The sequence below is a fragment of the Plectropomus leopardus genome, chromosome 2 (genome assembly GCF_008729295.1).
Source record: "Plectropomus leopardus isolate mb chromosome 2, YSFRI_Pleo_2.0, whole genome shotgun sequence".
Classification (NCBI taxonomy): domain Eukaryota; kingdom Metazoa; phylum Chordata; class Actinopteri; order Perciformes; family Serranidae; genus Plectropomus; species Plectropomus leopardus.
In genome coordinates, this window is record NC_056464.1 from 2,806,584 (window position 1) to 2,824,105 (window position 17,522).

A 17,522-nucleotide genomic window follows, 5' to 3' on the forward strand; every position below is an offset into this window, starting at 1 on the left:
GTCTCCATTGTGCTTTAAAGGTCCAGTGTGTGAGATTTAGGGGGATTTAGTGGCATCTCTTGGTGAAGATTGCATATTGCAACCACCTAAAACTTCTGGTTTGAGCTTCAGTGTTCAGGAGTTTTTTACAGGGAGCTGAATTATACGCAGAGGTCTCTTACTCTCCTAAACAAACTGACCCTGTGATTAAAACTGGTAAAAAAAAAAAAAAAAAAAACTGAATAAAGCCATTTCACAAAACAAATGAGTGTTTCCGGCTCTTCTCATTGTAGATGGGCCTTGAACTATGGTGGCCAACATGAAAACACAAATTTATGTCCCTATCTAGAGTCAGTGTTTGGTTTGTACGTTGTGGCTACTGAAGAAACATGGCGGAGAAACATGGCAATCTGTGGAGACAAGGACCTGCTCCCTATGTAGATATAAATGGCTCATTCTAAGGTAAAGAAAACACAACAATTCTTATTTCCAGCTGATTATAAACTAAAGATGACAAACTGATAGGGATGTCCCAAATCACATTTTCTGCCCTCGATCCAATCTGAGTCATTTAGCATTGACTATCTGCCGATAGAGTCCCAATCTGATACCTCTATTTTTTTTTAGATAATATAGCTGCAGGGTGCACACTTTAAGAAGGCTTCTTTAAAATCAATCTAATGTATAGCCTATTTTTAACTATATGAATAAATGAATACCCCTTCAATGCATTAGCTTATCATTGGTATTATTTATTTATTTACAAAATAAAGTAAAAAATGACAAACCCCTTCCTTCTTCAATCTTTTTGGCTTGTCTAGAAGGAGTTTCTTTTCTTTTCTTTTCTGGCTTTTTGCTCGCAGAGCTTGCGTGCTTGCACTGGTGAGTGAGGTTGTTCAGTGCCACTGCCTGTCTCTCCTCAGAGCAGGGCAGAAAAACACTGTGCGCTATATTTGAAGGCAAAACGTGAGACCTTAACACTGAGCCAAAAAGAAACAAGCACTCATAACTTCGGAAAATGACATAAATGAACACTGCGTTTTTGTTAATGGTGTGTGGTGTTCTGCAGTGGGCAGGGCTCAGCACCTGCTTACACAGACATGGAGCTTAACAGAGGGGAGACAGAGACAGCAGAGTGGCGCAGTGTTGATAAAGGCTGTGCTCCATGTTTATGTGCATGAGAGAAAAAACACCTATATGACAGCTGAAATATAACAAAGGATCTGATCAGGCTCTATAAGATAAATATTCACAATACCAATCAGTCAAAAAAAAGCCTTAATCTGTCCTGATACCAATGTTTGAGATTAGATAGGGACATCCCTACATACTGATTATATCTGCCAATATATCCCCCTAAATTCTACAAACTGGAACTTCAACTACTTGCTTCTACAAAAACACATCACCAAACAAGTCAACAAAACCTCATCTAATTTACTGTAATTCAATCTGATCTCATGTACCTGGTAGCTGAATGTCTGGCTGGACACACCAAACTCTCCTCCGCTCACTTTCACAGACATGTGGCCTTCCTTCTCTCCTCCACTGGCTTTGGTTCTGCACACAATTCTGGAAGACAGAATTTATTCTTGGGACAAATCTCAATAAAACAGTCATGCATGCGCCCTGGCAATAATTAATTAAACTTTAACAAGTGAATGAGCCACATGCTTTTGAGTATGTTATACAGTCTTTATTTTTTTTCTATTATCTGCTCAGTTCAAAAGTGGATTCCAGCAAATTCTTCCACAACAAAGCAATTGCACTCAGGGCACCTAAGAATTTTCTTCAAGAATTGTCTCTGTTTTTAGATTTTGGATTCAATTTTCCTAACAAATTCAAAGTAACACAAGGTAAGTAACAGATGTACAGACACATTTTGTGGGTGAAGTATTCCTTCAACAACATGAAAATAAAGACGCAACTTCTGTAGTTCTCAGCAGCAGCTGATGTGTACCTGGAGGAGACCTCGTAGAGGCTGGGGATGACGGTGCAGGGAATCCCAGCGACTGACACAGAGTGAAGGATGTCCTCAGCCTTCTGGCCCAGGTTGGAGCCTGAGATGGTCACCAAGGTGCCGCCTTCCAACAGGCCAGAGAGTGGCTCAATCTGAGGGCAGTCAAGAAATGCTTCATTTAACTAGAAACTGTCTGGACACACAGGATATCTCTTTCTAATGATTCATCTGGAAGTGCCCATTTATTACAGTTTCCTTATAGATGGTGAAGAAAGAGCTCTGATTATCAGTTAAAGGATCCATCATGACTTATGCCAAAGAAATTAAATTATGTGTTTACCATACACCCAAAATAAAAAGGTAAGTCAAGAGGTCAGAGATCAGTACTCACAGAGTGGATGACTGGGGCGGGGCATGTCTGCTGTACGGGTTCACTACAGGAGTCTGAATACAAGCAGCTGGCCTGAGCGCCGCCGCACCACACACAACCGTACTTCTGATCAGCTGTGTGGCAGCGGCTGCAGTCTGAGCGGCCCACAGAGCAGTTATACAGAGTCACTGAAGACACACACACAGACAGACAGACACAGAGCACAAGTCAATGTTTATGTGACATTAAGCATCTCTGGGGAAAAGCCTTTGTGAGGATAACAGGTGTACTTGGAGTGCAAACAGGCAAAACTTGACCTCACCATAGAGATCAGGAGAGCTGTCCACATGGAAGGTGTCCCTCCTCTTCACATACACCATGGCATTGTATTCCTCCACCAGAGCAGAATATGTATACTGGACAAACAATGGTTTCATTAACAACACCCAACTACTGTTTGTAACACTGTGCTGTGACAATATCAGACATCACATTGGAACACAATTTTATCACTATTAATGACATGTATTTGACATAAGTTCTGTACAGAGCCTGCAATACTCACAAACATAATAACAGCTCACAGACATAATAAACCACAATGTAATACAAATCCTCAGGTTTTAATGTAATAATCCCACAAGCCTAATACATTTCCTACAAATGTAATAGCAGTTGCCTACTATAAACCTATTACAAATTTCTGCAAATGTAGTAACTGTTACGTTTGCAGGGATTTGTTACATTTGCGGGGAGGTAAAAATCTTCATCTTTTAAATTTGTAATAACTTCCCACTAATGGAATATGAAAATGAAAAATGATCTTTGTGGTCACTGTTGTAAGTTTATTTACACACATTCCTGCCAATGGGTTCCAGTTTGCTCATTTGAAAATATCACAGATTATCAGAGATATTAGATTTGTATTACCTTTGTGGCTTATTACATTTGTGGGTTGTTATTACATTTACAGTTGTAACTGAGCCTCTGTGACTACAATCTGGACAACATTTAGTTATAACTTGTAAAGAATGTCTTTGCATTATCAGACCTGGTGGAGTTGGCAGGTGATGTCAAAGTTTGATGGATTCATGTCATCAGTCTCCACGTAGGCGTCCACCACCACTGTCTGTCCCTCTATGACCAGCACACACTCATAGTCCAGCTCTGTATCCTGAACACACAAAGCATTGTGATGGGTGACAAGATCACCAGCCATCTTTGACATGTGTTAAAGCTATGTCTGCGTGTGTGTCTGTGTGTGTGTGGGGGGGGGTACCTGGTAGAGGTGCAGGTTGCGAGCCAGTAAGGTGATCTTCCTCTCCACTCTGACCGGAAGCAGTGATGAACCCTGGACCTGCTCCACACAGGGACAAGCTGAGGAGCCCCAGCTGACATAGGAGCCCTCGTCCCCCTGTTTGCCAATACACACACATTCAGAGTATAAACACAAGTCCTTCCTTCCTCACTCTCTGGTTATGTTTACATGCACACGCACGCACGCACTCACGCATGCACGCGCGCACGCACGCGCACACACACACACATCAAACTAATCATGTACTACTCACATTGATGTGTAATTTTTAAGTGATTATAAGTGATCTTAAATGACTGTGATGGAATGAGTTTGCTTGAAGATAAATGAGACAATCTTGCTGTGCACAACAATATCTCTTTTTTGATAATATCGCTGGGCAATGCCAAAATTGGTCAGTTTCAAATTCAATACATAAATGCTTTAATGCCTCTAAACTGGTGACTGTTTTCTTAGAGGGGAACTACACTGAGTCTGACACATCACAATCTGTTAACAGGAGTCACTTGATTTGTGAAAAAAAATGTGTAAAGACTTTAGATTATCCAGAAGGAGCTGTGTGATGTTTAGAATCTAATCTTAAAAAAATCTAGAGGTATGGTAGCAGACAGCTCATCTCTGCTGCAGACTCCAGGATACATTAGCTGCTACCAGTATAACACACCTGAATCTCTGAGCGCACTGCAGTCGAGTTGCAATGTGGGTAAAGTAGGTTTAAACTACATCCTGTGTAAAATGGACGTAGCCACTGTGGTGTCACCTGTTGGTTTGTAGAATCTTGTTTTGAAGCCTTGACTGGCATTTTGACCATTGCCATCTTGAATTTTTGGAGCAAGCTGTGACAACTTTGGAACAAGCGAGTGGAGCTGAATGACACTATTCAGAGACAGACTGTCCCTCATAGTGGCTCCACTCTTTTTTATGCATAACTTCAGGCCTAAACAAAATTTCAACAGGTTAAAAGAAAATTTGAGAAAACAATGGAGACCAAAAAATGGTTGCACCAGGCTGTCAACATGTTTATTTTTTCTGTAGAGATGGCCATTATAAAATCCAAATAAAATCTTATAAGTAGTTAAATCTTTATTTTGAAACATGTCTTACATCTTAAGGTTGTTAAGCCCCACTGTTACTGTACAGACAAAGATATGATGTAGTGTGGGAAATACTGTGACTGTAACAACCATCTCGCTTTCATTCACTGCAAACACACATACTCACAGAAAAAGGGACATTTTAAAAGTTATACTGAGCTGTAAATGTATAAAACCAGAAAAAAATGAAAACAAGTTATTCAAAAAAAAAATTTTTCTAGGCTTCAGCCTATGGAGCAGAACAACAAAAAGAAGACAGGCATCAGACAGCTGAGGAAGAGCAGGGAAACGAGGGCAGACAGGGAGGCTGGCTTCAGCATTGTTCCTATAGCAGGAGTACAGAGTTGAGTCAGGAGCCGGGAGCGCCGGGGGGCTGCTGAAGCTTTGAGAAGAAGAAGTAGAGGAAGAAGAAGGAGGAGGAGGGAGGCGGCTGAACTCACCGGGAGGAAGGCATCAGCTGGATCATACTGGTAGTCCAGCTCTGAGTCTGTATCAACCAGATGGGGGTAGGATGGGAGGGCATGGTCAACCTCACCGTCCCCTGACAGCACAGTGGCAGCAGAAAATGTGGCTGTGTCATTTTCGGACTGGACGGCACTCTCAGAGTGGACGTCTTCTTTTGGCCAGAGGAGCACCTCAGGGCCAGTGCCTGGACTCTCTGCGTCAGTCTGGGAGTCTTGTGTGGGCATCAGGGAGGGAGTCTGGGTCAGGTCCAGGTCCAGTGCAGGTTCTGAGTCATCAGGATCTCCCACAGAGAAGGGCGTGGGCAGGGGGAAGCCGGATGAGGCCGAGGTTGGAGGCTCTGCCAGGCTCAGAGCTCCCTCAGCTGCCTGGGTTATGCTGGGGGGCGCCTCAGTCACCACCTCCAGGGTGGAGGTGTCAGGTTCATGGGGTGGCATGACCAAAGGCACCACAGGCTCCACATCTCCACTCAGACCATCAGTGACAGGCACCAACTCTGTGGCTACCATGACAACAGTGGGTGTAACAGCAGCACCTTCAGCGTCACTCTGGGTGACAACAAACAGCTCTCCTGCTGCGGTCTCCTCTTCCCCCCTGGTGGTGACCTCTGGGAGCAGAGGTGGGGTGGGTGCTGCTGTGGTGGATGGCAGGGTGCTGGCCAGGCGAGGGGGCACGGTGGTAGGTGGGGTGGTTGGCTCCAGGCTGGTGGTGGTGGCGGGGGGAGTTGGGGGTGCAGGAGGGGTGGTTTGTTCCTGAGTGGTTGCTACGGTGACAGGTGCTGCTGCTGTTGTCGTAGCGATAGTTGTTGTGGGAGTTGTTGTGGTGGCTGCCACAGTGCTGGTTGTAATGGCAGCCTTTGTGGCAGTGGCTGTTGTGATGACTTTGATAGGTTTGGTTGTAGGAGGAGCTGAGGTGGGGAGTTTAAACTAGGAGTGGGAGTGGGAGGAGGAGGAGGAGGAGGAGGAGGAGGAGGACATGAGGACAGGGTGAGACACAAATCAAAAAACTAATGGACAAAGGAAAGTGGAATAACTGAACTTAAATATGATGTTAAACACATGACCTGCAGTTACTGTGTTATTGTTGTTTATGAAACATGCACAGCAGTGATTTTGTTACATGCAATGTGGCCTGTAGTGACATATGAGATAACACAATATGTGGGCGATAATGACTGTATGTAAAAATGCATCTAAATAAGAAAAACTTGACTATTTATTTACTTGCCGGGTTCTTATGAAACAAAAATACTCCTGTCGGTATTCAATGCACGCCAGCCAGCACAATTTGTGCTGAAGCAGTAGCTGGAGAATTTTTCAACTATTTTTTTGCTTTTTATCTTAAAAGTGTAATTAGTATGTGTTGAGCAGCTATTGAAAAAGAAAAGAGTTGTATGAAAGATATAACTGATGTTATAGGGCCCTGACACACTAGGCCGACTGTTTGCAGTTAGTGAGCGTTTGCGGTGTGTCCTACAGCTCTGGCTCAAGTCAGCCCTTTGGGCTTTTTTTTGGGCTTATTCAGCATAACAGAAACAGAAGTGCAGAAAGTATCAAAAATGGCTAAAATCAAGATCATGATATGGAAACAAACGTGATATATAAGTTTCGATTATTGTTTAAGCCATTGAGCTCTTACACAGAAAGAGTGTAAGTAACTGTGTTATTGTTCTCTGGCACATATTAAATTTCATTTGTTCTCTAAACATCAAGCTTTGTTGGTAGTGTGCTAAATAGCTAACTATTGTCTTGAACTATTCTTGCCAGTCTTCCTGTTTCTCTTTTTGAAAGAGAAATACAGACTCCCGACTATCACTGCATAATAATACCTAGATACCGGATACCAAGATGGCGCCTTATTGATCAATCACATGGAGTTGCTCGCCTGGTGCATACACTAGAAAGTTTTCTAGTTTCCAGGTTTCCTTCTGCAGAATGCAGCCCACTGGCTGTGTGCTGTAGTGCTTCTCCTGCTGGTCCATGAGTTCCTGCTTGACTCATAGACTTTACATTGAAATGTTGTCACAGAATTTGAACTACTGCCGCCTGCTGGTGTGGAGTGTCATGTCCTCTCACATAGGCGTAGAACGTGCATGTTAGTTACTGTTGGTTGTCGTGCAACTTTTTGGCTGAGAAACAGGCGACCCAACAGTCGTCCCTCGTTGCCACTGGATGTTTTATGTCAGTTTGTTGCGTCTTGGCATTTATTCATATGCTGTGGAGTTTGACTTCTAGTGGCACAATTTAGTCATTTCTTATGTGATGCGATGAGGAGCAGAAAATTCTCAACTGTCTGATTAGTTTACACCTTTGACTTGTGAGTGATCAACTTACAATGCAAAACTTTTCTGAAAACATCTGAATTCATGAAGAGCACACTGTCCCCACAGATCATTTATATATATATAAAACACGGTGCACCTGCTGATTGTGTAAAACTCAAGCATTGTAGAAATCTTTGACATCTCAGTGAGTGCTGTGCTGTCACTGAGGTGGTCTTGTGTGTGATTAACTTACATGTTGGTTGTAGATGATCACCCCCTCCTCACAGGTGGGCTTGTGGGTACATAGGTGCTGGTGAACGCACCAGTTACAGCCCCATCGGCTCAGAACACAACCACGGCAGCTGCACACAGAAATAACAGGACGTACTGATTAGAGACGTGAAACAGGAGCGTGGGTAGAAGGACGCTGCAGCGAGGTGACAAAGAGTAAAGGAAGAAAACAATGAAGAGAAAGGTGAACAGAGGTCTAATGGTGGAAGCGTGGGCTCTTCATCTAGGAGAGAGGAGAAGAGAATGATATCGTAGCTTGTACCACACACAGTAATCCAATTGCTGCCAATCTGGCCCCAGTGGTAAGAAAGGTCAGAATCTAATTGAATTGAGGCTGAATTTCTTATCGGAGTGGTGGAAAGAGGAAGAGGAGAGCCGCCACGGACAGAGAGACAGAGAGGCTGAGAGAGCGAGCATGTGTGTAAACACCAAACCAGCATTCAACACTGTGATGTTCACAGAACACAACACTCATCCATTTTATGCTAGGACCTATTATTAACCCCTGTGCATTCTTCAGGACATTTTTGTCTTTTTTTTTCTTTCTTTTTCAAAATTGGAAATGTGGTCTTTTTTATCACTTTTTTTGCAAAAGGGCAGTACAAAAACAATAACAAAAACAGGGTATTGATAGGCATCGCATACATGACAGTAGATGGAAATTTAGACAAGACTGGACAAGACAGGTCAAAACAGGACAAACAAACAAACAAACAAAAAACAACAACAGACATACAAAGAAATGATCAGGCATGATGGTGTTCTTACTGTTGTTGATATGCAAACCGGTTATTTTCCTATGCTACGGGTGGTTATGCTATGGATGGATATTGAGGTCATTCGTGTTTGTGTGTCATAAACATAATAGTGAATATAATTATAGTACAAAAAAGGAGAGAAAAAAGTTTTAAAAAATAAATATATCTTTATATAATAATAATAACAAGAAGAAGAAGAAGAAGAAGAAATAATTGAAAATTAAACAAAGGAGTCAAAACCCTTTGAGGTCCCATGCGGGTACTTCAGCTCGGGCAGCGGTCAATATAATTTTTTTTCCATCTTTGTGTATATGTGTGTGCATCTCTGTATGGGTGTACTTGTGTGTCTACATGTAAGGGTTACAATTCTGAAAATGAATTAATATTTGGTGGATATGATCTAGAATGATGTTGGTAGAAAGATTAAACTCACTGACAGTGGAAAGTAATATAAATATTTACTATTTTTAGAGTAGTGTTAGTTAGGGAAAATGCTGTTGATAATCACTGGCATATCCTTGATTGTAAAATAATATTTCCCTTATTGAAACTAAATCTTTTTTTGTGCTATTTTTTTATTTCTAAATATAGAGGCATCATGTTAATATTAGCTGAAAGTAATATTAATATATTGCATTTTTATAGCTAACTAATTTTAGAAAGTGAACAATTTTGTCCCCAAGTAGTGGAAAAAAATCCACATTTGCATTTAATATAAGGAAAATAAACCAGATTTTATCTTTTTTTTGTTTGTTTTTTCATTTAAAAAAAAATACAAGGGCTTTTTTTAAACAAACTGGTATTTAAAGGTTTAAAATTCTGACAATGAATTAATATTTTGTAGTTATGATCAGGACTGAAGTTGGTTGAAAAGATTTAAGGCAGTGAAAGTGCAAAGTAATATTAAAATATAGTATTTTTATAGCAGTTGTTGGAAGCATTTTTCTTTAAGGTACCATTGAGGAGTATTTTTAGGGCCCGAGCACCGAACGGTGCGAGGACCCTCTTGAAATCCTTGGAATTATTATGATTATTAGGGCCCGAGCTGAAACCCAAGGTGAAAAATTTGATATTTTAAGGGTCTCAGGCACAAATTTTACACACCGTGTGGCCTTAATTAGGCCAAACATTTTCATGTCTCGTCATGAACCAGGAAGTAAACAGGATGTAGTTAATAACTCTGAGGGACATGGTTCAATCTGCACCAAATGTCACATGCGATAGTCTGGCGACCTGTCCAGGGTGTACCCCGCCTTCTGCCCAATGACAGCTGGGATAGGCTCCAGCCCCCCCGCGACCCTTACGAGGACAAGCGGTTACAGAAAATGACTGAATATTTTATTTCATTTTTTTGGTGGCGTGGACATATTTGTCCTCAAATGACAACAGAGGAACTTTGAACTGTAAACACACACACTGGCATGACGGGGCGGTGGACTGATGGGGGGGGACAAAGAAATAACGAGGTACAAATGGAAAACAGCCTCAGACATGGAATAAGACTTGATTATCAGGTGAGCAGGGCAGATCAGGAGGAGGCGGGAGAGCAGAACTGATAAATCACAGTAACTCACGGCATGCTGCCAGACAGCTGCTTCACAGCCGTGCAGTCGTAGAAGGTGAAATCCCTCGCCGTGACCGTGATGTCGCCGAAGCGAAGCGACAGGGTGACTGTGACAAAGTCTGAGGAAAAAACACAGAGAGGAAGACAGCGTGAGGAAGAGCTGAAAACAACATCATGTTTTACCTGAGCACAGCACTGAGCGGACAGACGGGGACATTACGGCCTCTGATTCATGGTCTGGGATGAGTACGATGTTTCTCAAAGTACAGTGAGAAAACGTGGGAGAAAGTTTGGTCCAGACACCCAAAACACAGATGCCTAATAGAAGCCATGTGCAGCCTGCAAGCTCTCAGCCCGCAGAGCGCAGACATAAACACAGCATGGCTCACCACTCTGAGGCTTCACTTCCATTTGACACATGATCAAACACTGCATAGAGACAACTGATTAATAAAATGATGGAATACTACTTTTGGCTATTGTTTTCACACTACATATTTTTCTCACTGATGTAATATTAAAATTTTCCAAATAACAACATTTCAACCCCATCTGCTCTGATCGTTTGACTGTCCGTGTTCTGCAATGAACATGGTGAGTGCAGTAAATGTTATTATGACTAATACAATTGATGAAGCAAACTACAGAAACAAGAAGATATTATGTGAAACCTGAATTTTTCTCAAAATGTAACAGTCAGCTGCGTGCTCGGAAGCTGGGTAGAGAGCATTCACTTTCCCAGTGGAAGTCGGGTGCAGGGGTTTCACTGGAGCATCCACACAGCGACTCCTTAAAACTCTCAGAGTAACAGGCCACAAGAGGAAGTGGGCTATGCAAGACCAGGCGGAGGAGGCAGAGCAAGGGAGCTTTTGGCTCTGGCTTTGGAGGAAGGACAAGGTGTGGGGAAAAGAAGGATCCTAAGCAGGCTGCAGGGAGTGGTAGGGAGACGTCCCTATGGAAGATGGACCAACTCGGACAGACAACACGGTGATGAAACAATCGGAATGGACAAACGACCAAAGGATCCTAACACATTGCAGCTGCGGACAGTCCAAATTAACAACTTACCAAGTTCTGCGCATCCACCAGGGAAAGGTAAAGTGTGTTGGCAACAGCCAGCCGCAAACTTGCTCTGCATTGGCAGGTATCACAGCCAGGTTGAGCACCACAGCGCTAGTGATCCTAATCTTGCAGTTGAAGTGGGAGAGGAACACCAGTCTTTACAGCAGATCTCACAGCAGCAGCAGCAGAACACCCCACAGCAGGAGCGCAACTTCACAAGTTCAGCACCCACAGGACGACCACCAGAGAAGTATGCCCACAAACCTAGTCAAGTGGCCAAAAGCCAGCGACAGGGAAGCAAGGAGAAACTTTGATAAGAGCCTATGCAGCACCCTCCAAATCTTGTTAAGAGGCAGCACAACCTTCAATTGAACATCTTGGAAGGAAATCCTCCAGCTGGTCAGAGAGCGACGCCTCCTGAGAAAGTCATGGAGGAGAGCTGAGGCCTAGGAAAAAGACGGCCTAAAGGTCCTTTGGAACAAGCTCAAGGAAAGGCTTGCACACCTAAGGAGCGCTGAAATGATACAGAAACGCAGAAGCTGCACGGAGAAAACAAGGACACGCTTTTTCCAGGACCCCTTCAGATATGCCCATAGCCTCCTGGAGGACAAGAAGACAGGGGACTTACACACCCCTTGGATTACCAGCCCATGTACCCCTCCACGGAATTTGACACAATGCCACCCAAGTGGGCGGAAGTCAGGCAGGTAGTAAAACACGCAAGAACAGCATCAGCACCCGGACCAAATGGAGTGCCCTACAAGGTGTTTAAGAACTCCTCAGGCTGCTATGGAGGCTTATGGTGGCTGCTTGGAAAACCCAGTCCATCCCACCGACATGGTGTAAAGCAGTCACTACCTTCATTCCAAAGAAGAAAGACTCCAAAGACATCAAGCAGTTTAGAGGCATCGCCCTGTTGAACATGGAGGGAAAAATCTTCTTCGCAGTCTTGGCCAGACGCATGACTAGCTACCTCCTGGCGAACAATGACAACATCCTCTTCACTGTGGACGGTAAAAGAATCCCTCTACTGGCAGAAGAACCTGTGAGAAGTCTAGGCAGACTACACAGCCGACCTGTCGGACAAGAGCATGGCCCCAATGGTTACAACTCAACTTCAAGACAGCCTGTGCAAGATCGACCAGCCCTTCCTGCCAGGGAAATTCAAGGTCTGGTGTTACCAATTTACACTATACCAATGCTTCATGTGGCCTCTGAAACTGAGTGATATCACCTGGACAACGATCCTGAAACTGGAGGCAAAAGCCAACAGCTTCATATGGAAATGGCTTGGCCTTCCTCAATGCTTTTCCACCACAGCACTCTTTAGGAGAAGCACCTTACAGCTTCCACTGCAGTCAATCAGCCTAGGATACAAAAAGGAGAAGGTGAGGCTCTTATTCGAGCTGAGAGACTCGGCTATTCAAACTGCCAATCCCCAGGTTCGAACAGGACGCAAGAGGAATATAACCCAAGTAGTACACTAGGCCATAGACCGGCTAAAACTCCAGGAAGTTGTTGGCAAACAAGGCCAGTACACATACAGCCCAGAAGTGGATCCAGTTCATCAGGCAAGGGAGAGAAGCGCAGCGCTGAACCAAGATAGAGCAATCCCTCCTAACACTACGAGGCGAGCGGCAGTTAGCAGCCGACCTCGTCCGCCAGCTGAAATTCCCTGCAGAGATCACCATAACATCTCTACACCCAGATATTGTGCTCTGGTATGTTCCTGCCAGAACAGTCATCATGGTAGACCTCACTGTCCAATGGGAAGAAGAGGTAGAGGCTGCACAAAGAGAAAGAAGGAGAAATACACAGAACTGTCAGTTGCGTCCTCGGAAGCTGGGTAGAGAGCATTCACTTTACCAGTGGAAGTCGGGTGCAGGGGTTTCACTGGAGCATCCACACAGCGACTCCTTAAAACTCTCGGAGTAACAGGCCACAAAAGGAGGCGGGCTATGCAAGTCCTGGCGAAGGAGGCGGCGCAAGGGAGCTTTTGGCTCTGGCTTCGAAGGAAGGACAAGGTGTGGGGAAAAGAAGGATCCTAATCAGGCTGCAGGGAGTAGTAGGGAGACGTCCCTATTGCTGCCCCACTACCTAGAGATGTTCTGGGAATAATGGGGCAAAACAAGGGTGGATCCTGGCTGACTACCCTGCAGCCCACACAATGGCGCCGTCGGAGGCGCGTCAGGCAGATCTAAAATATTGTAGGTGAGCTCAGTGGTCTTGTTGCTAATTTAAAACACCATTTCAATTTGATTCTACTAATACAGTCATTTGATCCATACAAACATTGCCTTAAAGAGACAGATCACACCCAAATCAAAAATACATGTTTTTCCTCTTATGTGTAGAGCTATTTGTCAGCCTAAATAGTTTTGGTGTGAGTTGGTGAGTGTTGGAGATTTCATCTGTAGAGATGTCTGCCTTCTCTCTGATATAATGGAGATAGATGGCATTTGGCTTTTTGAGCTCAAAGTTCAACAATATAGATTTCCACAGACTGAACATAAAGAATGTTGACAGCTCCCTGAAAGTAAAGCCAAACTATCTTGATTGCCCCCTGGCGGCTGGCTGCAGTAGTCTTTTTCACTAACATGGATGGGGTGGGGTTTATCCACCCCATCCATGTTAGTGAAAAAGACACGGTTTTAACCATAAAATCAAAGTACTGGCCAAATACGTAAATATGTTAATGAGTTATTTAATACTATAAAAAGGGGATTTGACAACAATACTGACAGCTGTGTGAGCCAATCTGTGTGCTCATGATCAATGGCGCTGCTCGTGATTGGTCCGATGGGTATATAGGCAGAAACTCCATCACACGGAGATTGCTACTCTGCAGACTCTGGTTCCAAATGACAAAATCAACGACACAGTATGGCACTTTTACATAGTTGGGGCAAGTGGGGACACATTGTCCATCTTTATGTACAGTCTATGATTTCTCCTGTTTTTTAGAGCTTTTTATCAGTCTAGATAGTTGTGGTGTGAGTTGCCGAGTGTTGGAGATATCAGCCATAGAGATGTCTGCTTTCTCTCCGATCTAATGGAACTAGATGGCACTCGACTTGTGGTGCTCAAAGCGCCAAAAAATATATATACTTGAAAAACTAAACAGCAATCACTCTTTCCAGAGATCATGACCCGGTTACTCAAGATAATACACAGAGCTTGCTGTGAGCAAGTTTCATGTAAGAACTAGTGTCTGTTTTACAGAACTACAGCCGTCAACTATATCTCTGCGCAGAAGGAAGCGTGCATCTACTGACTGATGAGAGTCATACTGTGCCAGCACAAAAATGTGTTTTTGCATCAGAAGCTTTGTTTAACAGGCAGCAGTCAGGTGAGAATCTGATCTTGAGCTTAAAAGCAACAGTTGCCATTCAGCCCTGGCTTTTATTTAGTGAGTGCAGGCACTAACCCTCTTTGAGTAAAGGTAAGCCACAGCTAGATCCTTAAATGCAGCCTGTGTGTCCAGATCTCAGTAAAGTCCCCAGGCTGATACTCCCTGAGCCCTGCACCCTGAGAACTACAACAAACTAAAAGTTTCAGGAATGCAGGCATGGGAACGAGCCTCTGTGTGTGTGTTTGTTAGAGAGAGAGAGAGAGAGAGAGAGAGAGAGAGAAAGAGAGAGAGAGAGAGAGAGAGAGAAAGAGAGAGAGAGACACACAAATCATGTGAATGTTTGGCTGAATGTGACCTCTGTAGAGGCCTCAATTTTTATTTACAAGCCCCTTAAATCTTCTTTTATTGCTGCCACTGACTTAATATAACAACAAGGGTGCTCTCAACACGCTAAACAATCATCTATCCCTTAAAAAAAACAAAGCTCATATCAAAGCATACAATCACTCGATGAAAATGATTTATGTGGAGTTGTCTGCTCTAAAATACAGATGACTCCCTGCTGGGTAAGCTGGTTTAGGGAAAACAGATTGGGTTAGCCTAGATTCATGGACACAGGGATGGAACAGTATACGTGTATTGTATGCGTGGCCATGTGCGCGCGCATGCGCGCACATGGCCACACACACACACACACACACACACACACACACACACACACACACACACACACACACACACACACACACACACACACACACACACAGATTAATCTCATTACAAGATGCAGCCAAATCCTCTAGTTACAAAGTTGAAAGGTTCAAACCAGTAATTAAACTCGGGCTGCATCAGCTTTCAGCAACGAGCGGTCAGGTCTGGGGTCTGATGCACACTCACCCTGTCCTGGTGGCACCATGGGTACTTGGCTGGTGTCAGGAGAGTGGCAGGTGACGCCGGAGTTGGTGACAGTGGCAGGGCTGTGGCTGTCCTGGAAGTAGCAGGAATAGGACTCGTCTTTCTCCAACAATGGAAGTCCCGGGACTGACAGGGACACCTGACAGAAGACATAATGTTTTAATGTTTTAGATTTGAACCACAAATAATAGGTGCTAGAATGCAACACAGATACCTATGTTGCTGTTGAATGGTCAAAAACTACGTCGTATGACTTATCCTAAACACTTTTCCTTGACCTAGGTGAAGAATGTCATGCAATCAAGAAGACACGTGGAAAACAAAAAGCCGATGGGATTTTTCCCATTGGATTTTGGATCATTGCAGAAAATAAGCTCTGTGGCAAAGGAATGTTTATGATACTTACATGTTTTGTTTAGCAAAATAATCTCCACATAGGAACATCATTTGTAGGAATTTTGATGTGTGAATGCAGTTGCCAAAAGAAAAAAGCTCATCCCACACAGTGTGACGTACCTTCACATTCTCTGTTGAGCTAGTCATGTTAAAATGTATCCACAGTTCCGGAGAAATATGTATTTGATCCCAACGGGTCTAATTCACACTCACCCCGTATATATACTTCTGCATGAATTTCAAAATGTTCTTGAGTCGTCCTCTCCCATGTTGCCACACTGTGTGTATTGTGTATATTTCTGCCTTTGCTGGTATCCACTGAAACTGTGCTTTTCTCCTGCACCAGGACATGGCTGGACAGGACTCTGATTGCTATCTTCTCCTGACGCCCTGACACTTAGCAAAGTCACATCTCCAACACACACACAGGAGCAGCCAGCGTACAGTAAATCTCCCCGCTCAGCTGATAAAGGACTCTTGGACGAGTTACGGCAAAGTGATATGTGGGCCTGAGATTTATGTTGTTTTGGTATGTGAGGAGACTGTTATTATTGTGGGGGGTACCCACAGGACAGGCTTCTGTGTATTGTGTATGGCAAGATATTCTTGAGAAAGGCCTGGAGCTGTTTGAGGTGGATGATTCTCTTAATCTGCAGTCAACAGAAAGTAAAAAAGATGCGTTTCATCCTCCCTTATACCCTTTGTGAGGACGTGTACAGACAGATATGTAGAGACTTTTGTTTTGCTGCTTCACTGCTCGACTTTATGCAACTGTATTGCAGACTTACCATCCTGCTCTCCTCCCTGCTGACGTTGGAGGGGTTGAGGTCCTGGACTGTGAGACACTGTTGCTCCATGTCAAAGCTCCACAGCCACTGACCCGGCTGGTTCCCACGAGAACACTGAGACTGCAACACACACCTGCAGGGAACATACAGAGGCGGGCCTTTTACATCAGGTACACAACAAATCATCAACTGACAGCCCCTGGGCCACATACAGCCCACCAAAGCTTTCCATTTTGAGTTTTTTTTTCTCATTTCACTGAAACAACCCAAAAAACAGCTAAGATGAAAATAATCTTATCAGGAATGATTTACCAACCCCAAATATGTTTTTGAATTATGGGTACTAAAGACGTTATAAATCCATCTGTCAGCCTATTATTAGCTTATTATTGACCTACAGCGTGCGGGGCGGGTTTGGATAAGATTACTAGAAAATATTGTGCATTGTTACAGGCTTGGGTGGTATCCCGTTGTTATGGTAGACCAAGGTATTTAGAAATTCAGAAGGTATGTTTTTCAATACCGTCATTTCTGTTAAATTAATTTTATGTAGTGCACAGCACGCACCACCAGAGCTCAGTCTCCGATCTCTACTAGTGGCACAGGCAGCTGAACTGAGAGCCACAGTGACACCTAGGGGTGGAGGGAAAAGTTACGGGACTGTAAACAGCCGGTGGCCAGCAGGCAGAAAGAGACTGTGGGGAATAATGGTACATTTTTTACATCTAACTTGGAGAATAAAGCATTTATTTGGACCAAACCGGAGCAGGTGATTGTTGGAACAGTGGACTTACTAAAAAAGTGTAACCAAGATGGTTTGGGTGAGTTTTATTTTGTTTCTTTCAAGTTTGAATGTGTGTTTTATGATGAATTAAAGAGGCAATGAAGTCTAGGTCTTCATTTTGTTGTTGTTTTTTCAACATGCTATTATTTTATTATTTTATTATTAT

At 43.6% G+C, this 17,522-nt stretch overlaps 1 protein-coding gene across 1 annotated transcript in view; it reads right to left on the reverse strand.

The window, feature by feature from the left end:
• plxnb1b (plexin b1b) overlaps positions 1-17,522 on the reverse strand; it is a 144,248-nt gene that overhangs the window by 16,825 nt on the left and 109,901 nt on the right. The window contains exons 9-19 of the mRNA XM_042498427.1: positions 16,573-16,705; positions 15,371-15,527; positions 10,070-10,178; positions 7,700-7,808; positions 5,162-6,109; positions 3,589-3,723; positions 3,361-3,483; positions 2,632-2,725; positions 2,331-2,497; positions 1,940-2,091; positions 1,446-1,551 (exon numbers count right to left, since the gene is read on the reverse strand). Coding sequence (XP_042354361.1) covers positions 1,446-1,551; positions 1,940-2,091; positions 2,331-2,497; positions 2,632-2,725; positions 3,361-3,483; positions 3,589-3,723; positions 5,162-6,109; positions 7,700-7,808; positions 10,070-10,178; positions 15,371-15,527; positions 16,573-16,705 — 2,233 coding nt within the window. The remainder of the gene's footprint in view (positions 1-1,445; positions 1,552-1,939; positions 2,092-2,330; positions 2,498-2,631; positions 2,726-3,360; positions 3,484-3,588; positions 3,724-5,161; positions 6,110-7,699; positions 7,809-10,069; positions 10,179-15,370; positions 15,528-16,572; positions 16,706-17,522) is intronic.